Source organism: Lithobates pipiens, unplaced genomic scaffold, assembly GCF_037356315.1.
Source record: "Lithobates pipiens isolate NorthernLeopardFrog02 unplaced genomic scaffold, aLitPip1_a1.2 Scaffold_13, whole genome shotgun sequence".
NCBI lineage: Eukaryota > Metazoa > Chordata > Amphibia > Anura > Ranidae > Lithobates > Lithobates pipiens.
In genome coordinates, this window is record NW_027507718.1 from 540435687 (window position 1) to 540463673 (window position 27987).

Genomic DNA, 27987 nt, shown 5'->3' on the forward strand with positions numbered 1-27987 from the left:
CGCTAGTAAAAGAGCTAGCAGAAGATAGCGGAGGAGTCCGGCGAGAAGACCCCCGAAGACGGAAGACCCCCGGAGCTGTGCAATAAAATGATTTTAACCCTGTGTTGTGTTTTTTTTGTACTTTTTTTCGCAGGTGAATGGGTAGGGGTACATTGTACCCCATACTCATTCACATAGGGTGGGGGGGCGGTATCCGGGGGCCCCCTTATTAAAGGGGGCTCCCGGATTCCGATAAGCCCCCCGCCCGCAGACCCCGACAACCAACGGCCAGGATTGTCGGGAAGAGGCCCTTGTCCTCATCAACATGGGGACAAGGTGCTTTGGGGTGGGGGGGCCGCGCGGCCCCCCTTCCCCAAGGCACCCCCCATGTTGAGGGCACGCAGCCTGGTACGGCTCAGGAGGGGGGGGGCGCTCGCTCGTCCCCCCCTTTCCTGGCCGGCCGGGTAGCGTGCTCGGACAAGGGTCTGATGTGGACCTGGGGGGGACCCCCACGCCCGATTTTTTCAGCGTTGGGGTTCCCCTTCGCGGGCCCCGCCTACCTGGAGACGCGCTCAAAATGAGCGGACTTTTCTCCGGGCGGGAAAAGTCCGTTCATTTTAAAAGTACGCCGGACTGGCACACGCGCGGCCGGATTGTCTGCTGAAATGCGAGTCCGGCGGGAAGATTGGAGTGCAAAAATACTTTCTAAGTCCGCCGTACTTTCGGGTAAAAAAGCCCGGACATGAGTTTGCCGGACTTTTCCACCGGATTGTTTGATCGTGTGTACGCGGCATAACTCTCGGTGGGCACAGGAACGGGCCCAGCTGTGAAATATTATATCAAGAATTGTAATTACATGCACCTGTTAAACAGGTGACGAGAAATTGGGCCTTAGGCACTGGTGCTGGTGCCACGACACTGCAATCTCTCCCAGATACTCTAGTTGGAGTGCAGGAATGAGCCCTGCTGCAAAGCATTGCATCAAAAATTGTAATTACACTCCCCTGTTAAACAGGGGCTGAAAAATTGGGCCTTAGCCACTGGTGGCATCACCCAGAACCAAAAATGTTCTTCCAAGCTATCAGCAGGATCATTGAGGAGGAGGAGGATAGTCAGTCAACATAACAGGACAGTCACTCAGCATCAGCATAGGCAGTCTTGAAGGGATGTGACATTTCCAAAAAAATTATTCGGTTACATCAGCTTCAGGTGCTTGGTAGCTGGTGGTGATCCAAGACTGATTCATCTTTATGAAGGTTAGTTGATCAACCGAGTCGGTGGACAGGCGCACCCTGTGATCGGTTACAAAGCCTCCAGCAGCACTAAATGTGTGTTCCTTGAAAGAACGCTGGATGCAGGACAGGCCAGTAGCTCAATTGCATACTGTGCAAGCTCTGGCCAGTGATCCATCCTCAAGACTCAGTAAGTCAGAGGATTTTCAGTGGGAAAGCTGTCCAAGTCTGACCTTGTCCCTAGGTATTCCTGCACCATGTAAATCAGACGCTGGCGATGGTTGCTGGAACCAATCATACCTTGGGGCTGCGGACTAAAAAATTGTCTGAACGCATCTGTCAGACGGTCACCTTCTCCACCACTCCTTCTGTGACTGACCGAAGCCTCAGCAACACGTTGTCCAGGACCAGGAGTTTGTAACCTCCCAGTCTCTGGGAATGCATTGCACAGACCTTTCTGCAAGGCCTCCCGGAGATGTCTCATCCTCTGCTCCCTCTGCGATGGCAAGATAAGGTCGGCAACCTTACCCTTGTACCGTGGATCAAGGAGAGTGGCCAGCCAGTAATGGTCCTTCTCCTTGATCCGAAGAATACGAGGATCCTTCCGCAGGCTTTGCAGGATCAGGGAGGCCATGCAGCCTGGTTAGCTGAGGCATTCGGTCCGGAGTCCTCTGGGTCACTGAGAACAACATGATCCGCAGCCACCTCCTCCCAACCACATAGAAGTCCACTGGTTTTTTGGGACTGTAAATCATCCCTAAAAGACTGCTACTGCTGATGCTGAGTGCCAGGCACCACCTCCATGCTGACACAATCATCCTCCTCCTCTTCCTCTTACTGTGTGATGGGTGGCACAGCAGGAACACTGTTTGGATAAAGGGAGCCTTGGGAGGCAAGGAAGTCCTCCTTTTCCTGCCTCTGTTCCGCCTCAAGTGCCCTGTCCATTATTCCACGCAGCGTATGCTCCAAGAGGTGGACAAGAGGTACAGTGTCACTGATGCATGCACTGTCACTGCTCACAATCCTCGTGGCCTCCTCAAATGGTGACAGGACAGTGCATGCATCCCTGATCATGCCCCACTGGCGTGGTGAAAAAAAAACTAGCTCCCCTGACCCTGTCCTGGTGCCGTAGTCGCACAGGTACTCATTGATGGCCCTCTGCTGCGTGTGCAGCCGCTGCAGCATGGCCAACGTAGCATTCCACCTGGTGGGCATGTCACATATAAGGCAGTTCTTGGGCAGGTTCAACTCCTTTTGGAGCTCAGCCAGCCCAGCACTGGCATTGTATGATCAGCAGAAATGCACACAGACTTTCCTGGCCTGCTTCAGGACATCCTGTAAGCCCGGGTACCTGCCCAAGAACCGCTGCACCACCAGGATAAGGACGTGAGCTACACAGGGCACATGGGTCAGTTGTCCCTGTCAAAGGGCAGAGAGGAAGTTGGTGCCATTGTCGCAAACCACCATTCCTGGCTTAAGCTGGCATTGAGTCAACCACCTCTCGGCCTGCCCCTGCAGATCTGACAAAATATCTGCCCCAGTGTGGCTCCTGTCCCCCAAGCAAACCAGCGCAAGCACGGCATGGCATCTTTTTGCCTGCGTACTTGTATAGCACCTTGAATGTCCGCTGGTTCCGAGGACAAAGCACAGGAAGAGGCCATGGAGGAAGAAGAAGAGGAGGGGGAGGAGGAGAGAGGTGTGTCACAACCAGTAGTAACATTTTGGAGGCGCGGTGGCGGAACAACCTCCAACACTACTGCACCTTGTCCTGCATCCTTCCCAGCTGCCAGAAGAGTGACCCAATGGGCTCGTGAAAGACAGGTAACGTCCCTGTCCATGCCTGCTGGACCATGAGTCAGCGGTAATATGCACCTTACCGCTGACCGCCCTGTCCAGCGAGGCATGGACATTGCCTTCCACATGCCGGTAGAGAGCCGGAATCACCTTCCGTGAGAAAAAGTGGCGTTTGGGAACCTGCCACTGAGGAAACGCACATTGCACAAACTCATGGAAGGGGGCCGAGTCTACCAACTGAAAAGGCAGTAGTTGAAGTGCTAGCAATTTAGCCAAGCTAGCATTCAACCGCTGGGCATGTGGATGGCTGGGCGTGAACTTCTTTTGACGGTCAAGCAGCTGGGGCAGGGAAATTTGCCTGGTACAATCGGACATGGGTGTACTGCTAGCAGAGTGGCCGCAAGTACTTGGCTGTGACACACCTAATTCTACACCTTCATTACTCTCAGAGCAGGTTTCAGAGAGGACTGAAGGTCTAGTGGGGTTGGAGATCCCAGCTGATGAGGAGCAAGGAGAGGGCCGCTTTGTTCTTTGGTGTGGGTCTTTGAGGTACGCTTGCCAACGAGTTGCATGGCAGGTCAACATATGTCTGGTCAAGCATGTGGTGCCCAAGCGGCTGATGTTTTGGCCACTTGAGATACACTTGAGACATATGTTGCAAATAGCAGCAGTGTGATCTGATGCACTTGTCCCACACCAAAGAACTTTTGGAATAACGCGCAGAGGCAGCGCCCTGCACAGGCGGAGCTCTGCGGTGTGATTCAGTCGGTGTGCTGCCCCCAAGCTGGCCCCCAGAGGGCATCCTGCCTCGTTGGAGATGTGCCTCCTCCTCCTCCTCTCTCCTATCAGGCATCCACGTGGAGTCAGTGACCTCATCATCCCCTCCTTCTTCATCACTGGAGCAAACCTGGCAGTATGCTGCAGCTTGTGGAACATGACTGCCAGATTGCTGTCCTTCTTAAACATCCCCTCTCTCTGTGCTCACACTACTGCCTTCCTCTAGCTGGGAATCATCATCAGAGCCTAAAAAATGCTGGGCATCTTCCTGGAGCATGTACCCAACACTGTGCTCAAACAGTTCAGGAGACTCCTCAGGAGGACGTGGTGGGTCTAGGGAAGGAGTCACTGATGATGACATTGAGATGAGGGAAGAGGATGCATTGGCAGCTGCTTTGCTAGTACCCTGAGCCTGGGTGAGAGAGGATGAGGAGGATGAAGAGGGCTTGGTCATCTACTCTACCAAGTCTTCAGCATGATGCGGTTCAACACGTCCAGCTGCCGAAAATGTGGCCATGTGCTGATGACGATGCACCATGTCCACGACCAGCACTGTTGTCTCTAGACACAGAGCCTGCTTGCCCTCTTTTATTGGCTTGTGACTGTCTGCCTCTCCTTGTTGGCCTTCCAGACATGGTAATGGCCTGAAGGGAGATGGGAAAACCAGCAATTGGGTTGCTTTAGGTGCACACTGAGCAGGTGACACAGTACACTGACTGTAATTACTGCAGCTGCCTGCCTGTGTTACAGAAACAGAACAACACCAGCAATAAGGGGTATCTTTAGGTGTATACTGTGCAGGAGGCACACGACACCCACTTTTACTGCTGAAGATGCCTGTATTACAGAAACAGAACACCAGTAATAAGGGGTAGCTTCAGGTGTATCCTGTGCAGGAGGCACACAACACCCACTGTAACAGCGCTAGGTTCCCAAGCAAAAAGACACTGTCCCTGCCTATCCTGCTCACCAACACATTACACAAGGCCTTATATAGTGTGGGGCGTGTACTAAACCCCCTGAGCTATAATTGGCCACAGGCATCGTCATGCCTAGCGTTGAGGATGGGGGAATCAACGTCTACTGGCGTGATCACCAATATGAGGCAGGGATGGGGGGGTTAACTCTCACTGACAATGCCACAAATGCAGGAGGTGTGGAGGATGGGTTGCATTTTGCTTACATTGGTAATGACTGGAGGCAATTATTGTGCCCACTGACATCAAAGCTTGGGGTATAATATTGCATTCACCACCAATGTTGGGGGTTATTTTTAGGCACACTGACACCAATGTTGGAAGTTAGTAATGCATCCACCAACACCAATTTGCCTCCATAGAGAATACAATTAATGTTTGTTGTCGTTCCTCATAACTGAGCTCCTCCATCTCCATAACTGAGCTCCTCCATCTCCATAACTGAGCTCCTCCATCCCCGTAACCGAGGTCCTTCATCCCCCATAACTTAACTCCTCAATCCACATAATTGAGCTCATACAGTCACCATAACTGAGGTCCTCCATCCCCCATAACTGAGGTCAGCCATCCCTCATAATCAAGCACCCACAACTACCACAACTTAGGTCCTCCATCCTCCATAACTGAGCTCCTTTATCCCCCATAACTGAGCTCCACTATCCCCCATAACTGAGCTTCACCATCCACCTCCAGCCCCATAACTTAGCTCCTCCATTCCTCATAACTGAGCTCCTCTATCCCCCATAACTAAGGTCATCCATCCATCATAATTGAGCTCCTACATCCCCCATAACTGAGGTTATTCATTCCTCAAAACTGAGGTCCTCCAACCCCCATATCTGTACTCCTCCATCCCTCATAACTGGGGTGCTGCATCCTGCAGAACTAAGGTCCTCCATCTTCCATTACTAAGCTCCTCCAGCCCCTATAACTGAGCTCCTAAATCCCCATAACTGAGGTTCTTCATTTCCCATAACTGAGCTCCTTCATCCCCCATAACTGAGCTCCTTCATCCCCCATAACGAAGGTCCTCCATCTCCCATTACTAAGCTCCTCCAGCCCGTATAACTGAGGTCCTCCATTTCGCATAACTGAGGCCCTTCATCCCTCATAACTGAGCTCTTCCATCCCCCATAACTGAGCTCTTCCATCCCTCATAACTGAGCTCTTCCATCCCTCATAACTGAGGTCCTCCATCCCCCATAACTGATCTCCTCCATCCCTCATAACTGAGCTCTTCCATCCCTCATAACTGAGCTCCTTCATTACCCATAACTGAGATCCCTCATCTCTCATAACGGAGGTCCTCCATCCCTCATAACAGAGCTCTTCTATCATCCATAATTAAGCTCCTCCAGCCCCCATAACTGAGATCCTTCTTCCCCATAACTGAGCTCCTCCATCCGTCATAACTGAGCTTCTCCATCTCCCATAACTGAGCTCCTCCCTCCCCCATAACTGAGCTCCTCAATCCCCCATAAATGAGCTCCTCCATCCCCCATAACCGAGTCCCTCCAATCCCCGTAATTGAGTTCCTCCATCCCTATAAATGAGCTCCTCTTGCCTCCATAACTAAGCTCCTCTGTCTCCCATAACTCAGGTCCTCCATCCCCCATAACTGAGCTCCTTAATCCCCACAACTGAACTCTTCTATCCCCCATAACTGAGGTCCCTCATCTCTCATAACTGAGCTCCTCCATCCCTCATAACTGAGCTCTTCTATCACCCATAGTTAAGCTCCTCCAGCTCCCATAACTGGGATCCTTCATCCCTATAACTGAGGTACTTCATTCCTATAACTGAGCTTCTCAATCCCCATAATTGAGGTCACCCATCTTACATACCTGAGCTCCTCCCTTACCCATAACTGAGCTCCTCCATCCCTCATAACTGAGCTTCTCCATCTCCCATAACTGAGCTCCTCCATCCCCCATAACTGATCTCCTCCCTCCCCCATAACTGAGCTCCTCCATCCCCCATAACTGAGCTCCTCCATCCACCATAACTGAGTTCCTCCATCCCCCATAACTGAGTTCCTCCATTCCCCAATAACTGAGCTTCTCAGTGCCCTACAACTGAGGTACTTCATTCCTATAACTGAGTTTCTCAATCCTCCATAACTGAGGTCATCCATCCCCATAACTGAGCTCCTCCATCCCCCATAACTGAGGTCATCCATCCTCCATAACTAAGCACCCCCAACTCCTATAACTGAGGCCATCTAGTCCCCACAACTAAGGTCCTCCATCCCTTATAACTGAGCTCTTCCATTCCCCATAACTGAGGTTCTTCATCCCCATAACTGAGCTTCTTCACCCCCCATAGCTGAGCTCCTCCATCCCCCATAACTGAGCTCCTCCATATCCCATAATTGAGCTCCTCCATCCCCCATAACTGAGCTCCTCCACCCCCCATAACTGAGCTCCTCCATCCCCATAACTGAGCTCCTCCATCCCCATAACTAAGTTCCTCCATCTGCATAACTGAGTCCCTCCATCCCCATAACTGAGTTCCTCCATCCCCCATAACTGAGCTCATCCATCCCCATAACTAAGTTCCTCCATCCCCATAACTGGGTCCCTCCATCCCCATAACTGAGTTCCTCCTTCCCCCTTAACTAAGTTCCTCCGTCCCCATAAATGAGCTCCTCTATCCTCCATAACTACGCTCTTCTGTCTCCCATAACTCAAGTCCTCCATCCCCCATAACTCAGGTCCTCCATCCCCCATAACTGAGGTCCTTCATCCCCCATAACTAAGCTCTTTAATCACCACAACTGAGCTCTTCCATCCCCCATAACAGAGGTCCTCCATCCTTCATAACTGAGCTCCTCCAGACCCATAACTGAGATCATCCACCCCCCATTACTGAGGTCCTCCATCTCCCATTACTAAGCTCCTACAGCACCCATAACTGAGCTTTTACATCCCCAATAACTGAGGTCCTCCATCCTTCATAACTGAGAATCTCCATCCCCCATTACTGAGGTCCTCCATCCCCCATAACTGAGCTCCTCCATCCCTCATAAATGGGGTCCTACATCCGGCATAACTAAGGTCCTCCATCTTCCATAACTGAGCTCTTCCATCCCCCATTACTGAGGTCCTCTTCCACCCATAACTGAGGTCCCCCATCCCAATAACTGAGCTTCTCAGTCCCCCACAACAGAGGGACTTCATTCCTATAACTGAGGTCCTCAATCCTCCATAACTGTGGTCCTCCATCTCCCATAACTGAGGTCATCTATCCCCATAACTGAGCTCCTCAATCACCCATAACTGAGTTCCTCCACCCCCCATAACTGAGGTCATCCATCCTCCATAACTAAGCAGCCCCAACTTCTATAACTGAGCTCCTCTAGTCCCCACAACTAAGGTCATCCATCCCTCATAACCAAGCTCTTCCATTCCCCATAACTGAGGTTCTTCATCCCCATAAATGAGCTCCTTCACCCCCCATAACTGAACTCCTTTATCCCCCATAACTGAGCTCTTCGAACCTCATAACTGAGGTCATCCATCTCCCATTACTAAGCTCCTCGAGCCCCCATAACTGAGGTCTAGGGATGAGCCGAACACTCCCAGGTTCGGTTCGCACCAGAACCTGTGAACGGACCGAAAATTTGTGCAAACTTTAGAACCCTATTAAAGTCTATGGGACCCGAATGTTCAAACCCAAAAGTGCTAATTTTAAAGGCTAATATGCAAGTTATTGTCCTAAAAAGGGTTTGGGGACCCGGGTCCTGCCCCAGGGGACATGTATCAATGCAAAAAATTTTTTTAAAAACGTTGGTTTTTCTGGGAGCAGTGATTTTAATGATGCTTAAAGTGAAAAAAAAAGTGAAATATTCCTTTATATATCATGCCTGGGGGGGGGGGGGGTGTCTATAGTATGCCTGTGAAGTGGCACGTGTTTCCCGTGTTTAGAACAGTCCCTGCACAAAATGACATTTCTAACGGAAAAAAAGTCATTTAAAACTGCTTGCGGTTTTAATGTAATGTCTGGTCCTGGCAATATGGATGAAAATCATTAAGAAAATGGCATGGGTAGCCCCCCCTGCCCATTACCAGCCCCTTTGGGTCTTGTATGGATATTGGAACCTCGTACCCAAATTAAAAAAAGGAAAGGCCCTATATACTCAGAATAGCAGTATACAGGTGGTGCAAACAAGACAGGGACTGTGTAGGTTTGTTGTGTTAAGTAGAATCTGTTTGTAATTTTCAACTGGTACATTTTTAAAGTGTAGATCCAGTTAAAAAATCTATTTTTAAGCTTTTTGGAAAACATAGGGAAGGTTATCACCCCTGTAACATTTTTTTTTGCTGTCTGTGCACCTCTTCAAAAGATTTCACCTCTCTTTCTGTCCCAATGACAAATGTTTTTTGAAAATGTGGGGTTTTTAGTAAAAAAAGGATTGGGATAAAGCATCAGTGGAGAGGAGACACGTTTTTCCCATATCAACTCTTACAGGAGAGAATTTCCCTTCCATGGGGTAGATTTCATCTCACTTCCTGTTGTCTCCTTCCGTTTGCAAGTAGGAGACCTTTGTAAGTTGGATGTTTGAAAGTAGGGGCCTGCCCTATGTACTCTGCAGAAATTTGGGCTTAAGTTGTTGTTGTTGCCACAACACTGTAAGCCCTCAAAGTGACTCTTGGTGGGCGCTGGAACGCCCTGCTGTGAACGCCCTGCTGTGAACGATTATATCAAGAATTGTAATTACATGCCATTGTTGAACAGTGGTAGAAAAATTGGGCCTTTGGTGGTTGTGGTGGTGGTGCTGGTGCCACAACACTGCAACACCTCACAGAAACTCTAGTTGGAGAGCAGGAATGAGCCCTGCTGCAAAGTATTGGATAAAAAATTGTAATTACACACCCCTGTTAAACAGGGGCTGAAAATTGGGCCTTAGGCACTGGTGCCACGACACTGCAACCGCTCACAGATACTCTAGTTGGAGCACAGGAATGAGCCCTGCTGCAAAGTATTGCATCAAAAATTGGTCCTTAGGCACTGGTGATGGTGCCATGACACTGCAACCACTCAAAAATATTGTAGTTGAGGACAGCAACGAACCCTCCTGCAAAAAAAGGCATCAAAAATTATAATTACACGCCCCTGTTAAACAGGGGCTGAAAAATTGGGCCTTAGCCACTGGTGGCGATGCCCAGAACCAAAAATGTTCTTACAAGCTATCAATATGAACACTGAGGAGGAATAGGATAGTCACTCAGCATAACAGGACAGTCACTCAGCATCAGCATAGGCAGTCTTGAAGGGATCTCACATTCATGAAAAAATGATTTGCTTACATCAGCATCAGGTGCTTGGTAGCTGGTTATCCAAGACTGATTCATTTTTATGAAGGTCAGCTGATCAACCGAGTCGGTGGACAGGCGCACCCTGTGATCGGTTACAAAGCCTCCAGCAGCACTAATTTGTGTTCCGAAAGAACGCTGGATGCAGGACAGGCCAGTAGCTCAATTGCATACTGAGCAAGCTCTGGCCAGTGATCCATCCTCAAGACCCAGTAAGCCAGAGGATTTTTGGTGGGAAAGGTGTCCAAGTCTGACCTTGCCCCTAGGTATTCCTGCACCATGTAAATCAGACGCTGGCGATGGTTGCTGGAACCAATCATACCTTGGGGCTGCGGACTAAAAAATTGTCTGAACACATCGGTCAGACGGCCACCTTCTCCACCACTCCTGTGACTGACCGATGCCTCAGCAACACGTTGTCCAGGACCAGGAGTTTGTAACCTTCCAGTCTCTGGGAACACGTTGCACAGACCTTTCTGCAAGGCCTCCCAGAGATGTTTCATCCTCTACTCCCTCTTCGACAGCCAGATAAGGTCCACAACCTTACGCTTGTAATGTGGATCAAGGAAAGTTGCCAGCCAGTAATGATCCCTCTCCTTGATCCAATGAATACGAAGATCCTTCCGCAGGCTTTGCAGCATCAGGGAGGCCATGCAGCGTAGGTTAGCTGAGGCATTCGGTCTGGAGTCCTCTGAGTCACTAAGGACGACATGATCCGCAGCCACCCCCTCCCAGCCACGCACAAGTCCACGGGTTTCTTGAGGCTCCACCTCCATTGCGACACAATCCTCCTCCTCTTCCTTCTCCTCGTCCTCTTCCTGTGTGATTGGTGGGCCAGCAGGAACACTGTCTGGATAAAGGGGGCCTTGAGAGGCAAGGAAGTCCTCCTCTTCCTGCCTCTGTTCTGCCTCAAGTGCCCTGTCCATTATTCCACGCAGCGTGTTCTCCAACAGGTGGACAAGAGGGACAGTGTCACTGATGCATGCACTGTCACTGCTCACCATTCTCGTGGCCTCCTCAAATGGTGACAGGACAGTGCATGCATCCCTGATCATGCCCCACTGGCGTGGTGAGAAAAAACCGAGCTGTCGTGGTGCCGTAGTTGCACAGGTACTCATTGATGGCCCTCTGCTGCATGTGCAGCCGCTGCAGCATGGCCAATGTTGAGTTCCACCTGGTGGGCATGTCACAGATTAGGCGGTTCTTGGGCAGGTTCAATTCCTTTTGAAAGGTCAGCCAGCCGAGCACAGGCATTAAATGATCATTGGAAATGCACACAGACTTTCCTGGCCTGCCTCAGGACATCCTGTAAGCCCGGGTACCTGCCCAAAAAACACTGCACCATCAAGTTAAGAACGTGAGTCAGACAGGGCACATGGGTCAGTTGTCCCTGTCAGAGGGCGGAAAGGAGGTTGGTGCCATTGTCGCAAACCACCATTCCTGGCTTAAGCTGGTGTGGCGTCAACCACCTCTCAGCCTGCCCATGCACAGCTGACAGAATCTCTGCCCCAGTGTGGCTCCTGGGGCAGAGATTTGGCTTTGGCCACTCTGGCTTTGGCCAATTACGGCTCTCCCTTTTTTCCATGCTGTGATTGGCCAAAGCATGCGGGTCATAGTGTATGCTTGGCCAATCATCAGCCAGCAATGCACTGCGATGCCGCAGTGAATTTTAGGCTATGACGCGCCACTCTAATTTGGCACGAACGGCCCATAATGTTAGGAATGTACGGTCGAACAGCCGATGTTCAAGTCAAAGCTCATCCCTACTGAGGTCCTTCATCTCCCATAATTGAGGTCCTCCAGCCCCCATAACTGAGGTCCTCCACCCCCCATAACTGAGGCTCTCCATCCCCCATAATTGAGGTCCTCCATTCCCCATAACTGAGCTCCTTCATTATCCATAACTGAGGTCCCTCATCTCTCATTACCGAGGTTCTCCATTTCTCATAACCGAGCTCTTCCATCACCCATTATTGAGGTACTCCATCCCCCATAACTGAGATCCTCCATCCCCCATAAGTGAGTTCCCCCATCCCCCATAAGTGAGCTCCTCCATCCCCCAGAAACTGAGGCCATCCATCCTCCATAACTAAGCACCCCCAACTCCCATAACTGAAGTCCTCTAGATCCCACAACTAAGGTCCTCAATCCCTCATAACTGAGCTCTTCCATTCCCCATAACTGAGGTTTTCCATCCCCCATTACTGAGCTCCTTCATCCCCCATAACTGAGCTATTCCAGCCTAATAACTGAGGTCCTCCATCTCCCATTATTAAGATCCTCCATCCCCCATAACTGAGCTTCTCAATACCCATAACTGAGGTCACCCATCTTGCATACCTGAGCTCCTCCCTCACCCATAATTGAGCTCCTCCATCCCCCCCATAACTGAGTTCCTCCATCCCCATAACTGAGCTCCTCTGTCTCCCATAACTGAGGTCACCCATCCCCCATAACTGAGGTCCTCCATCTCTCATAACTAATCCCATTCATATTGGACACCGCTGGACTCACCTATAAATTCTTTCTTTCTCCATGTTGTCCTGACCTTTTCTTTGAGATGATTCCACAAAACTGAGCTCCTACAGTCCCCGTAACTGAGCTCCTCCATCCCCCATAACTGAAGTCATCCATCCCCCATAACTGAGGTCATCCATCCCCCATAACTGAGGTCCTCCATCTCTCATAACAAATCCTATTCATACTGAACACCGTTGGACTCACCTCTCAACTTCTTTGACATTAGAAAAATAAATTTTTGAGAGAGAGGGAGTCTAAACAGGCCAGGATACCACGTCCCAATGTTAATAAATACAACAAAGAAGAAAAAGGGCCAAATAGGGGCTGGGGAGTCACCAACCCCAGGGACTTTAATGGTATCAGATCAAAAAAATATTTGTAAACAAAGATATAAAATATTACAATTTTATTCAAGCTATACACAATTATAATTTAAACATTCATAAAAGCGATGATTTGACATCAATTGGCAGGAGAAGACATAAATATCAATATGTCTTCTCTTGCCAATTGATGTCAAATCATCGCTTTTATGAATGTTTAAATTATAATTGTGTATAGCTTGAATAAAATTGTAATATTTTATGTCTTTGTTTACACATATTTTTTTGATCTGATACCGTTAAAGTCCCTGGGGTTGGTGACTCCCCAGCCCCTATTTGGCCCTTTTTCTTCTTTGCTGTCTCTCAACTTCTTTGTTGCTCCATCTTGTCCTGGCCTTTTCTTTGGGATGATGATTATACTTCTTGTTGGATTTGGGGGGTCACTGCCCCACACTCTTGTCTAAAAAAAAAAGAGACAGAATTTTTTGTTTTCTTTTCCTTCCCCCCCTCCCTGACGAGAAGAGGTAGACGGCTCCACATCAGAAATATCTGTAGAGTCACCGCCGATGTCTACTTCTATGGAATCTGTTTCTGCTCCTTCCTGTTTTTTCCTGTCAGGTCAAAGATCTCATCCTTATCTTATCTCATGAAGCCCTTTACCTATTTCACCTGATTTGCATAATTTATACTCTTCCATTATCTCTCAACTTTCCTGTTGGGAAGATCATTCAATCCTTCAAACTCACTTCCTTCATAACTGAGCTGCTCCAGACCCATAACTGAGATCATCCACCCCCCATTCCTGAGGTCCTCCATCTCCCATTACTGAGATCCTCCATCTCCCATTCCTGAGATCCTCCATCTCCCATTACTGAGATCCTCCATCTCCCATTCCTGAGATCCTCCATCTCCCATTACTAAGCTCCTACAGCCCCCATAACTGAGCTTTTCCATCCCCAATAACTGAGGTCCTCCATCCTTCCTAACTGAGAATCTCCATCCCCCATTACTGAGGTCCTCCATCCCCCATAACTGAGGTCCTCCATCCCTCATAACTGAGAATCTTCATCACCCATAACTGAGGTCCTCCATCCCTCATAACTGAGAATCTTCATCACCCATAACTGAGGTCCTCCATCCCTCATAACTGAGAATCTTCATCACCCATAACTGAGGTCCTCCATCCCTCATAACTGAGAATCTTCATCACCCATAACTGAGGTCCTCCATCCCCCATAATTGAGCTCCTCCATCCCTCATAACTGAGCTCCTCCATCCCTCATAACTGGGGTCCTACATCCAGCATAACTAAGGTCCTCCATCTTCCATAACTGAGGCCCTCCATCCCTCATAACTGAGCTCCTCCATCAACCATAACCAGGGCTGCCATCAGGGGGGTACAGGTAATACTATTGTAAGGGGCCCGAGCGTCTCAAGGGGCCCACTCCTGCCTCCCCCCAGCAGCACACGAAATTAAATTTTCATCTGCAGGCAGCCGCTGACCCGCGCAATAGAGAAGCAGAAAGAAGCATACAACCCTGAGCCACCGCCGCCTTCCACTAGCACCCCCGACAGGTGATCAACGCCAGCACTTGCCCTGCTTCCTTCCCTGCTGAGACGGAGCATGCTAGCTGCTGCTAGTTTAGTGTGCAATGTGATTGGCCGGGATTCGGGCAGGGGGTGTGGTCAGTTTGTCAGTAGTGAAAGTGGACCCAGCCTTCTCAGGTGAATGCAGATACGAGAGAACAGCGTGGAGGGTAAGTCATAGAGTTAGTGTGTGCTGCTGCCTGTGCCCCCCCCCCCCCCCCCATGCTGTAGATTTTGACTCACTCACTTATTCCTTGGATGGGACACGGTCACCTGAGGCTGACAAGCTGGCATAATGGAGTTGCATGGATGAAATCATCATCCTCATCCACCAACTGAGGTCCTCCATCTCTCATAACTGAAGTCATCCATCCCCCATAACTGGGGTCCTCAATCACCCATAACTGAGCTCCTCCATCCCCCATAACTGAGCTCCTTCATCCCCCATAACTGAGGTCCTCCATCCTTCATAACTGAGCTCCTCCATCCCTCATAACTGAGCTCCTCCATCCCTCATAACTGGGGTCCTTCATCCCTCATAATTGAGCTCTTCCATCCCCCATAACTGAGGTCCTCCATCTTTCATAACTGAGGTCCTCTATCTCCCATTGCTGAGCTCCCCCAGCCCCCCATAACTGAACTCCTCCATCCCTCATAATTAAGCTCCTATATCCCCCCTAACTGAGGTTCTCCATCCCCCATAACTGGGCTTTTCCATACCTATAACTTTGTTCCTCTAGCCCCCCAACCCCCCCCCCCCCACCCTCCATGTGTGATTGGATGCATTTTATTCAAAGAAAAGTGGTGTGTGGCGCACTTTAAATTGAGGACTGACGCCGATTGAAATGTAAAAACTATAAAAAAAAAAATTAAAAAGGGAGAACCCCACGTCTCCGCCAGCAATACTGCTTCTGACAATTTAACAAAAAGGGGGCAGGGCAGGCAGGGGACAAAAAAAAATAAAAATGTATACAGCACTAAATGTTATGTAATGTTATGGGACTATGAGCACTGAGCCGAGACTGGAGAAAGTAATCATTATTTTGTCCAACCAGGGCTCTGACAATGCTAATTGGTGAAGCCTTGCACCTGAGCAGCGGTCAGGTGCCAAGGTTTCATCCAATTAGGGCCCCAGAATGCACTGCGAAGCGTGCGGGTGCCTTGGGGGGCGCTCGGCGGGCCAACATCCCGTGAGCTACCTTCAAATTCGGGGTGTTTGCTGAACGGGGCGAAGTTTTGCCGCCGTACTTTTGCTCGGCTTGAACTGCTCTACCCATCTCTATCTGTGTTATTTATTCTATGTTGTATTTAAATAGTAGAGGAGTTTTATTAGAGTTTAGTTTTAATTTGTTTTATTTGTACCAATGGCTGTCATTGGTCATTGTATTGTGTCTTTGTTCTGTTCATTATTGTGATCTTGTGTTGTCTTGTGTTGAATGTGGTCGTAGAGCAATTATTTCCCTTTTGAATTAAATTAAAGTATTCTGAAATCTGAAATCAATCCCATTCACATTGGGGCACCGCTGGACTCACCTCTCCACTTCTTTGTGCCTCCATCTTGTCCTGGCCTTTTCTTTGGGATGATGATTATACTTCTCGTTGGATTTGGGGGGGTCGCTGTCCCACACTCTTCTCTTAAAAAAAAAAAAAAAAAAAAGAGACGGAATTTTTTGTTTTCTTTTCCTTCCCCCCTCCCTGACGAGAAGAGATAGACGGCTCCACATCAGAAATATCTGTAGAGTCACCGCCGATGTCTACTTCTATGGAATCTGTTTCTGCTCCTTCTCGGTATACTGTGAGGTCAAAGATCTCATCCTTATCTTATCTCATGAAGCCCTTTACATATTTCACCTGATTTGCATAATTTATACTCTTCCATTAACTCTCAACTTTCCTGTTGGGAAGATCATTCAATCCTTCAAACTCACAATTAGAAGGATATTGCTGAAGCTTTCTCTGACACTTCCTTACCTTTAATTGTTCTTCCTCTTCATCAATTATCAATACATAATCCATAACCCATACACTCAATATACTCTGCTCGTCACCTGGACAAGAATCTCTCATTATGGAAATGTTTGGAGGGTACAACCTCCTTTCTAAGGCCCCGCAGTGTCATGAAAAAGTATTCATACCCCTTGACGTTCCCCCATATTTTTTTCCAACCAAAAACATAAATGTATTTTATTGGGATTTTATGTGATGGACCAACACAAAGTGTCACATAACTGTGAAGTGGAAGGAAAATGATAAATGATACAAATAAATATGTGAAAAGTGTGGGGGAGGGGCATTTGTATGGCTCCCCCCCCGGAGTCAATACTTTGTAGAACCCCCTTTCTCTACAAGTCTTTTTGGGGGTGTCTCTACCAGCTTTGCCCATCTAGAGAGGACATTTCTGCCCCATTCTTCTTCTTTGTAAAATATCTCAAGCTCTGTCAGATTGGATGGAGAGCGTCTGTGATCAGCAATTTTCAAGTCTGGCCACAGATTCTCAATGGGATTTAGGTCTGGACTGTGACTGGGTCATTCTAACACATGAATATGCTTTGATGTAAACCATTCCATTGTAGCTCTGGCTGGATGTTTCGGGTCGTTGTCCTGCTGGAAGGGGAACCTCCGCCCCGGTCTCAAGTCTTCTGCCGACTCTAACAGGTTTTCTTCTAAGATTGTCCTGTATTTGGCTTCATCCATCTTCCAATCAACTCTGACCAGCTTCCCTGTCCCTGCTGAAGAAAACCATCCCCACCACATGATGCTGCCACCGCCATGTCTCACGGTGGGGATGGTGTGTTCGGGGGATGGGCAGTGTTCGTTTTCCCCACACATAGCGTTTTGCTTTTAGGCCATAAAGTAGAATTTTGGTCTCCTCTGACCAGATCACCTTCTTCCACATGTTTGCTGCCCCCTCCCCCACATGGCTTCTCACAAACTACAAACAGGACTTCTTATGACTTTCTTTCTCCAATGTCTTTCTTCTTGTCACTCTTCCATAAAGGGCAGATTTGTGGAGAGACGACTAATAGTTGTCCTGTGGACAGATTCTCCCCCCTGAGCTGTGGATCTCTGCAGCTCCTCCAGAGTTACCATGGACCTCTTGGCTCTTCTCTGATGAATGCTCTCCTTGCCCGGCCTGGTCAGTTTAGGTGGACGGCCATGTCTTGGTAGGTTTGCAGTTGTGCCCATACTCTTTCCATTTTCCCGATGATGGATTGAACAGAGCTCCGTGAGATGGTCAAAGCTTGGGAGATTTCTTTATAACCCAACCCTGCTTTATACTTCTCCACAACTTCATCCCTGACCTGTCTGGTGCGTTCCTCGGCCTTCATAATGCTGTTTGTTCACTAAGGTTTTCTAACAAACCTCTGAGGGCTTCACAGAACAGCTGTATTTATACTGAACAGACAAAAACTGTCTGCCGCCTGGAAACTGGGACATCTATTGCACTAAGAACCTTGCAAGAGCCCAAAAGAGCAGCTGTGTGGATGAGCACACCAGGAGGGGTGTGAATACAAGTAAAAACATTCAGGAGCAACCACAATCGAAAGCGCTGATCGTGACAGTCTTGAAAGGACAGTCAATTAATAAAAACATTCACTGAGATAAAAGCGTGTGTTCTTTTTGGCCCCCACCATTGCTCTCAAGTTCCCCCCCAGCACTCTCCACTCCCCACCCCTGTGATCTCCACTCCCCCCTGCTCTTTGCCCCCACCCATGTGCTCTCCAACCCCGCCAGTACTCTCTGCTCCCCCTTCTCTCCAACTCCCACCTAGTGCTCTCCATTTCCCCGGGACCAGAGGACAGGCTGACTGGGGCCGGAAAATTAGGACGGCTGAAGGTGCAGATGGCCAGGGACCACTCCATCTCACAGCAGACAGATCCTCTGGAAGGAGCACCGTCCCCATCCAAAACGAGAACAGACCCTGCCTGCTGCTGCCCGTCATGGATATCCTGCTGGCATGCAAGGTACCGTACCGAGCATCAACAACACACCTTCCTGCAGACAGAGACTGCAGACTGGGACATGGGGCACAGGAGAGGCTGAAGTGATGGGCACAGTGAGGCTGCATTCATGGGCACAGTGAGACTGCATTCACAGCACAGTAAAGCTGCATTTGATGGGCACAGTGAGGCTGCATTGATGGGCACAGTGAGGCTGCAATGATGGACACAGTGAGGCTGCAATGGCGGGCACAGTGAGGCTGCAATGGCGGGCACAGTGAGACTGCATTCACGAGCAGAGTAAAGCTGCATTTGATGAGCACAGTGAGGCTGCATTGATGGGCACAGTGAGGCTGCATTGATGGGCACAGTGAGGCTGCATTTGATGGGAACTGGTGAGGCTGCATTGAGCTCTTGTATCATGTCTGCAGTCTCTGACCATCTCCTGTATCGTGTCTGCAGTCTCTGAGGGAGTCTGGAGAGTGCCGCCAGGATGGGGATCATGGGAGAAGTCAGACTTGTGCTGGCTTCCCTCTTCCTAGTGACATCCAGGAACACATGAAGGTTTTGCCATGGCGGCACTGCCCCACCAAGCCAGTCCACCACCGACTGACAAAGTATTAACGCAAGGGGGCCGAAACATTTTGCACGCCCCACTTTTCATTTTTTTATTAGTTAAAAAAGTTTCAAAAATCCAATAGATTTCGTTCCACTTCACAATTGTGTCCCACTTGTTGGTGATTCTTCACAAAAAATAGAAATTTTATATCTTTATGTTTGAAGCCTGAAATGTGGCAAAAGGTTGAAAAGTTCAAGGGGGCCGAATACTTTCACAAGGCACTGTATGTACATAGTAGGTGAGGTTGAGAAAAAGTCCACGAAGTCCAACCCATGTGTGTGCTTTTATGTCAGTATTACATTGTATATCATGTATGTTGTGATCTTTCAGGTGCTTATCTAGAGTTACATAATAGGCGAGGGCCGATACAAAAGAAACCTTGTATAAATAGCTCGCTGTGGGCTTTTGCGTGTCCCGTTGTCCCTCCTTTGCACACAGAGAGGAAACGTAAGCGGTCACGCTTGTAGAAGAGCTGTAGATAAAATAATCATCGGTCACCATCGTGCTTCTACTATGGCAGCCTCAATAAACATGACTTCTTTGATGGTTGGAATCTCCCAACCCAACGAGGGAGCGATGCCAACGAACCCTTCCAGCCAGCCACGGAGACACCGGAGAGAAACCAAGGAGACAGGTGAGTGGATATTAATTGTTGTCAGCCAATCGATTGCTAACGTGATGTGGCCCCCCCATTTATTAAAGGGGGGCAAGATGGAGCCGAGTCAAACCAGAAGACATTGGGAGGGGAGTTGTAGACAAAGGGATCCATAAGGTGCTAAAAACAAAACAAAACAAACCTCAGTGTTGGAAGTGTGTGAGCTGGACCTACCTGAGCTGGACCTACCTGAGTTGGACCTACCTGAGCAGGGTCTACCTGAGTTGGACCTACCTGAGCAGGGCCTACCTGAGCAGGACCTACTTGAGCTGGACCTGCCTGAGCTGAACCTACCTGAACTGGACCTACCTGAGCAGGACCTACCTGAGCTGGACCTACCTGAGCAGGGCCTACCTGAGCTGGACCTACCTGAGCTGGGCCTACTTGAACTGGGCCTACCTGAACTGGACCTACCTGAGCAGGACCTACCTGAGCTGGACCTACTTGAACTGGACCTACCTGAGCAGGACCTACCTGAGCAGGACCTACCTGAGCTGGACCTACCTGAGCTAGACCTACCTGAGCTGGACTTACCTGAACTGGACCTACCTGAGCAGGAACTACCTGAGCTGGACCTACTTGAACTGGGATTACCTGAACTGGACCTACCTGAGCAGGACCTATCTGAGCTGAACCTACCTGAGCTGGACCTACTTGAACTGGGCCTACCTGAGCAGGACCTACCTGAACTGGACCTACCTGAGCAGGACCTACCTGAACTGGACCTACCTGAGCAGGACCTACCTGAACTGGACCTACCTGAACTGGACCTACCTGAGCAGGACCTACCTGAGCAGGACCTACCTGAGCTGGACCTACCTGAGCAGGACCTACCTGAGCTGGACCTACTTGAACTGGACCTACCTGAGCTGGACCTACCTGAGCAGGACCTACCTGAGCTGGACCTACTTGAACTGGACCTACCTGAGCTGTGGGGTCACTGGAAGGAGAGACAGTCCACTCACCTCAGCTAGTGGTGAAGAACGTCTACTCAGCGAATGGTGCACATCAGTGATACTTTACCAGCCTTCAATAGGCCATATTTCTTTTTCTTTACCAAAAGTGTATAATCCCAGCGGGAGCGGGCCGCCAGCGGGAGTGGGCTGCCAGCGGGAGGGTGCCACCAGCAGGAGGGTGCCGCCAGCAGCGCGCATTCACACCCCTTACCCAGACGTGCCAGATCACGTACTAGGTATATGTCAGCAAGTGGTTAATCACTTTCCTACCGAGCAGTACCCTGCAATACTCTGCAATACCCTGCAATACCAAATACTCTGCAATACCTGCCAATACCCTGAAATACCCAGCAATACCCTGCCAATACTCTGCCATTTTTTATTTTTTATTTCAGGCTTCCCAGCCTAGAGGTGAGATGCGGGGGCTTATTGACCCCTCATATCTCACTGTAAAGAGGACCTGTCATGCCATATTCCTATTACAAGGGATGTTTACATTCCTTGTAATAGGAATAAAAGTGATCAAAAAATTTATTTTTAGGAAAAAAAATGTCAAACTAAAATAAATAAAGTAAAATTAACAATAAAAAAATAAAATAAAATTTTAAAGCGCCCCTGTCCCCATGTGCTCGCATGCAGAGGCGAACGCATACGTAAGTCCCGCCCACATACGAAAACGGTGTTCAAACCACACATGTGAGGTATCTCTGCGAACGTTAGAGTGAGAGCAATAATTCTAGCCCTAGACCTCCTCCGTAACGCAAAACATGTAACCAGAAAACAAATTTAAAGTGTCGCCTATGGGGATTTTTAAGTAGCAAAGTTTGGCGCCATTTCACGAGTGTGTGCAATTTTTAAGGGTGGCATGTTAGGTATCTATTTACTCGGCGTAACTTCATCTTTCACATTATGCAAAAACATTGGGCTAACTTTACTGTTTTGTTTTTTTTAAGCACAAAACTGTTTTTTTTTTTCAAAAACCTTTGACCCATGATGACACATCCATCATGGGGTACAGGACAGTCAATTGAGACATTTCAGCACATGGACAATTGGACATTCCCCCTACCTTATAAATAGACCTGATCTGGCGGCCATTTTACATTCTGTCTTTTGTCAGTGTAGGGACAGGACGCTGTGTGGAGCAGGGACAGTCAGTTTAATCACTAGCTATTATTATTAGGTCCACAAAAGTCCTTTTAAAGGACTGGTATAGGTGTACAGTATATAGGGTTGTACACGTATAATATACTTTCTTTCAAATATAGAAAGTATATTATGGTGCACTGCTGCTGACTGCTGAGTGCTTGCTGACCGATTCTGCAGCTGTCTTTTATCAGTGTAGGGAATGAGGGACAGTTTGGTGTTTGGAGCAGGGACAGTCTGCAAATCACTAGCTACTAGGTCCACAAAGGTCCTTTTAAGGACTGGTATAGGTGTACTATTTGGTGTGCAGTATATAGGGGTGTAATACTCGTATAAAATACTTGCACATATAGAAAGCATAGTATAGTGCATTTCCACTGTGCAGCATTGTGACTGCTGAGCGGTTCTGCAGCGATACTACAAAGAGTGACAAACACAATTTAAAAAAAAGTATTATAACTGGTGTGATAGACCAGTGGCCCCCAAAAACGACAGATTGAAACGGGGTGTTATATACCTTCTTCCACATACATACTTTACTTCTCTAGAGACTTTTGTCACAAGGTCGTTTAAAAAATGACAGGCAGAGGAAGAGGCAGGCCCTTCCGCAGGGGTGGTAGGGGTAGGGCAGGAGCAACAGACTTGAGCCAAAGTGGCAAATTGCAGAAGGTGCGTGCGATTACGTCAAAGGAAGCACCAGACTTGGTTGAGTGGCTTGCTCAGCCTTACTCTTCTGTACCCTCCTCATCCTCTCGATCTGCACCCTCTTCTTCACTCTCTCCTGTGTGCACCTCCAAAGACACTACCACCAACACCCCCACCACCACCACCACATACCTTCCGCTTGAGTCACAGGAATTATTTTCCGATCCATATCAAGACATTTCTGATGCGCAGCCACTCTTGGTATTGGATCAGGAAGAGGAGGCAGCAACAACCGCCACTCAGCAGTCTGACAACAGTATCCAGATCAGCCCAAGGAGGAGGTTGGTCCCCGGTGTTGCTGCCTACTCTGAGATCTCTAATTATAGCGGTGGGGAAGGTGACGTCGATGATGACGTGTCTAGTGATGTCACGTGGGTGCCCACAAGAGAGGAAGAGGAGGGGAGTTCAGAGGGAGATATGGACCAGCAGATAGGGAGGAGAAGCAGGAATAACTTACATTGCACAGGAGGGACAAAGCAGACTGGAAATGTATCAGGAGCGAGTCATCGACCATGTACGGTCACATCTGGTGCTCCCAGGACGCCGGCACATGGCTCCTCAGTGTGGGCTTTTTTAACGTGTCCGCTGCTGACAATAGCGTTGCCATCTGCAATCTTTGCAGTCAACGCATTAGTCGCGGTAAGCCCAACACTCACCTAGGGACGACCGCCTTAAGAAGGCACATGGGCAGCCATCACCGAGCCCAGTGGGAGCAGCGGAACACACAAAGCCACACTCCAGGCTCTCACCGTTCAGCCTCGTCTTCTACTTCTCCTTCTCCTCTCTCCTCACAATTGTCCTCCACTCCACCTTCCATCACGCCAAGCTCACATTTTTCTGCAAAAAGGCAGGCTTCCGTGGGCCTAATGTTCGAGCGTAAAAAAATGATGACGCCGGATAACCCTCTTGGCCGACGGTTGACGACTGGCTTGTCAGAACTGATAGCCCGCCAACTACTGCCATATAAACTGGTGGACTCGGAGGCCTTTCGAAAATTTGTGGCCATTGGAACACCACAATGGAAGGTCCCAGGAAGGAAGTATTTCTCACAGAAGGGCATCCCAGAGCTATATGGCCATGTTCAGCGACAAGTGAATGTATCTCTGGCACACAGTGTCGGTGCCAAGATACATCTGACCACAGACACGTGGTCTAGCAAACATGGGCAGGGAAGGTATATCACTTTTACTGCCCACTAGGTGAACCTTCTGATGGCCGTCAAGCATGTAACCCGTGGCACCAGTGTAGATTTGGTTTTACTGCCACGGATTGCATGCAGGCCTGGCTCTTCTTCTCCTCCTCCTACTCCATCCTCCTCCCTCTCCTCCTCGGCTGACTCCTCCTTTTCCGCTGCTAGCGTCTCTTCCGCTGCTCCGCCCAAGCTCCCCAGAACCTATTCGACATGCCAGGTGAGATGTTGCCATGCCGTGCTGCGTCTGTTGTGCCATGAAGCCAAGAGCCAAACTGGCCCGGCACTCCTTTCAGCTTTGCGTTTACAGGCAGACCAGTGGCTAACACCGCTCAATTTGACAGTTGGTAAAGTGGTGTGTGACAACTGTGCCAATCTGCTTAGCGCATTGAAACAGGGCAAAATGACGCACGTGCCATGCATGGCACACATCTTAAATTTGGTCGTGCAGCGATTCGGTGTCAAATACCCTGCGGTCCAGGACATCTTGCGGCAGGCAAGGAAAATCTCGGCCCATTTCAGAAGATGTAACACGGCCATGGCTCGCCTTGCTGATATTCAGCAGCGACACAATCTGCCGGTCAGAACTCATACTTCTATATGCTTGATAGGCTGCTCCAGCAGAAACATGCAGTTAACGACTACTTGTACGAACTCTGCGGCAGAACAGGTTCTGGGGAGCTTGGTTTTTTTTCACCGCGCCAGTGGCTGCTCATGCGCGACGCATGCAGACTTCTGCGGCCATTTGATGAGATCACCAAACTGGTCAGTCGTAGCCATGGCGCCATCAGTGACATGGTACCTTATGCCTTCTTTATGGAGCGTGCATTGTATCGTGTCATTGATCAAGCCATGGAGGAGCAGGAGCAGGAAGATGAGGAAGTCGCAATGCTGGATGAATTCCCAGGGGGGGGCTACTCTATCTGAGACAAGTCAACAACAGGAGTCTGAAGAGGAGTCAGAGGAGGATGGTGCCGGGGCGGATGAGGAGGAGCAAGAAGAGCATGCTTTAAACCTTTCTGGGATCCCTGTTGTGCGTGGATGGGGGGAGGAGAACGAGGAGGATGACATTATCCTGGATGATGAGCAGGAGCCAGGCCACCACACCGCTTCCAGTTTAGTGCAAATGGGGGCCTTCATGCTCCAGAGTTTTAACAGGGACCCCGTATAAAAACCATAAGGGTCAAGGACCAGTACTGCGTGGCAATGTACTTAGACCCCCGGTACAAACACAAAATGGCGGAAATGTTACCGCCGTCACAGAGGGCTGTCAGAATGCAGCACTTCCAGGCCTTGCTTCGAGAAATGCTGCATTCTGCTTTTGCGTGCGCTGGCAGAGGAGGAATTCCCACTCCCAGAGAAAGAGTTGCGGGTACCAATCCAACAGCGGCTGCAAGAAGAGGCCCGGTTTGAAGATGTGTTGGTGACTTTGGATATGAGGTCATTCTTTCAGCCGACCCATCGACAGGTGTCATCTGGATCCAGCATCAGGGAACGCCTAGACCGTCAGGTGTCCGACTACATCGGGTTAACGGCCGAAGTGGACGCTCTGAGGAGTGATGAACCCCTGGACTACTGGGTGGGCAGGCTTGACCTCTGGCCAGAGCTTGCCCAATTTGCAATCGAACTGTTGGCTTTCCCCTCGTCCAGTGTCCTGTCCGAAAGGACGTTCAGCGCAGCAGGGGGATCGTGACCGATAAGCTCACTCGCCTAGCTCACGACAGTGTTGACTACCTCACATTTATAAAAATGAATGAGGCATGGATCTCGGAGGAATTCAACACATGTGACCAGTAGACCATGTATATGCATAACTCTATAAACTATTTATTTAATCTAGCACACAGACCTTTTTTCTATCTTTGGCTCACTTCCTTGTACAAAAAAAGCACACCATACTATATGCCCGTACCCTCCTGTTTGAAGAGGTTGAGCTGTGTCATATTTTTGGGTCCCGCAGCGAGTTGCTAGTATCAGTGCTGCTGTTAGTGCTCTCTATCTTGGTGCTGGCGTGGTGTCAGTGCTCTCTCTATCACGGTGCTGGTGTGGTGTCAGGGCTCTCTATCACGATGCTGGTGTCAGTGCTCTCTCTCTGTCTCGGTGCTGGTGTCAGTGCTCTCTATCACGGTGCTGGTGTCAGTGCTCTCTATCTCGGTGCTGGTGTCAGTGCTCTCTATCTCGGTGCTGGTGTCAGTGATCTCTATCTCGGTGCTGGTGTCAGTGCTCTCTATCTTGGTGCTGGTGTGGTTCAGTGCTCTCTATCATGGTGCTGGTGCCAGTGCTCTCTATCTCGGTGCTAGTGTCAGTGCTCTCTATCTCGGTGCTGGTGTGGTCTCAGTGCTCTCTATCACGGTGCTGGTCTCAGTGCTCTCTATCACGGTGCTGGTGTCAGTGCTCTCTATATCGGTGCTGGTGTCAGTGCTCTCTATATCGGTGCTGGTGTCAGTGCTCTCTATCACGGTGCTGGTTTCAGTGCTCTCTATCACAGTGCTGGTGTCAGTGCTCTCTATCACGGTGCTGGTGTCAGTGCTCTCTATCTCGGTGCTGGTATCAGTGCTCTCTATCACGGTGCTGGTGTCAGTGCTCTCTATCTCGGTGCTGGGGTCAGTGCTCTCTATCACGGTGCTGGTGTCAGTGCTCTCTATCTCGGTGCTGGTGTTACGATTAACCCCCACATTGGTGATTACTGGCAGTGATAATAGGGTGTGATTGTGAGGAATACATTAGAGTGTAAGCTCCTCTGGTATATGTGATAGATAGAGTTATAGACTTCAAATTCCGCTGAATATATTTGACTCTGTACTCTCTTGTCTTCATACAGCTGTGATCGCCTGATGGGACCAGAATGTGGACGTGTTTAAGATTCATGTTCTGCACACTGATCATATTTGTAGGCGTTGTTGTCTTTTATTACCCCTACTATGCAGAAATCAGACATCGGAAGATGAGATCTCATGGACTTCCCATTGCCACAGACACCATTACAGCTCTGGATAACCGAACATTTATCATCTCCCCGTATTATGACCCTAGACCTGGCCAATCAGTCCGGGTCATCGCCATCCTCCATGTGTCCGTGAAAGAACTCTACTGTATCTTCCATTGTTCCTCCAATCAGAACGTCTTTGTCAGGGCAAAAATAGATTTTCATAGAGACAGATTTGGGTTCCCATATGGAATGGCGAATCTCCTGTGTACAGAACCTTCCGGATGTGATTACACTTATATGTCTTTCTCTCCCATAATTTCCACAAACAAGAGACAGAAACTCCTATTTAAAGTCAGAAACCGTCCACTACAGCCAATCTCCTCCAATTTCACCGTCTGTATTTCTACTTTGTATGGAAACTACAACAATGTCCTCCAGGTGATCCAGAGTATTGAGATGTACAAGATTCTGGGGGCCTCAAAGGTCACCATCTATAACACAAACTGTTCCCAGGATGTGGAGAAGGTGTTACATCATTACATTGATGAAGGAACTCTAGAGGTGGTGCCATGGCCAATAGACCGCCATCTCCAGACATCGAAAAAGTGGACATACACCCCAGGACTCACTGAGGAAATCGGTTATTTTGGGCAAATTGCAACCTTAAATGATTGTCTATACAGGAACATGTACAAAAGTAAGTTTGTTCTGCTCAATGACATTGATGAAATTATTCTTCCAGTCAAGGACTGGGACTGGTCATCGCTGATGGAGAGCCTTCAGAAACAGTTCCCGAACACCAGTGTCTTCCGCATTGAAACTCAGGTCTTCTCCGCATCAGACAAGCGTCCTGAATTTGACCTGTGGTCTCACGTTCCCGGGGACAATATTCTCCACCACGCCTTCCCAAATCCCATTAACCCAAAAACGCATAATCCTCGTAAAATAATCCTAATCCCCAGGGAAGTGTTCCAGACCTCCATCCATTATGTTTCGAAATACGTAGGACAATCTAATGATGTGCCGATCGAGATGGCCAAGACTTTCCATTGTAAAAATGTCCGAAGGAAGGACGTCGTCAGTAAGGACCAGATCCGGGATGACATACTGTGGAAATACAATATATCCTTAGTGCCCAATGTGAAGAGAGTCATTCAGAAACTCTTCCCTCTCCAATAGTTCCCTCTTATCCTACATACAAATTATGGAACTTTTGTATAGGCAGAATATTGATCAAACTGATTAACTGGTGTAGAGAGGTTACCTCCAAGAAATCTCCACTGATTAGTTGGGTGTAATAAATAAATATGTTTTTTATGTATCACCCAGCATCTCCGTACATT

General features: G+C 49.0%; 2 protein-coding genes across 2 annotated transcripts in view; one reads left to right on the forward strand and one right to left on the reverse strand.

Moving 5' to 3' along the window:
- The window catches only part of LOC143975766 (beta-1,4-galactosyltransferase galt-1-like), a 30518-nt gene extending 14234 nt beyond the window's left edge, over positions 1-16284 (reverse strand). Inside the window, exon 1 of the mRNA XM_077478285.1 lies at positions 16038-16284. The gene's annotated coding sequence lies outside the window, so the exon portion shown is untranslated. The remainder of the gene's footprint in view (positions 1-16037) is intronic.
- Positions 14565-27965, forward strand: LOC143975767 (beta-1,4-galactosyltransferase galt-1-like). Its single transcript, XM_077478286.1, has 2 exons — positions 14565-14674; positions 26537-27965. The coding sequence occupies exon 2, from the start codon at positions 26561-26563 to the stop codon at positions 27821-27823; it is 1263 nt and encodes a 420-aa protein (XP_077334412.1). The 5' UTR covers positions 14565-14674; positions 26537-26560; the 3' UTR covers positions 27824-27965.
- The last annotated feature ends 22 nt before the right edge of the window (positions 27966-27987 follow it).

Excerpts from the sequence above, each read along its gene's own strand:
- LOC143975767 (XM_077478286.1), top strand. The coding sequence starts at position 26,561 with ATGTGGACGTGTTTAAGATTCATGTTCTGCACACTGATCATATTTGTA.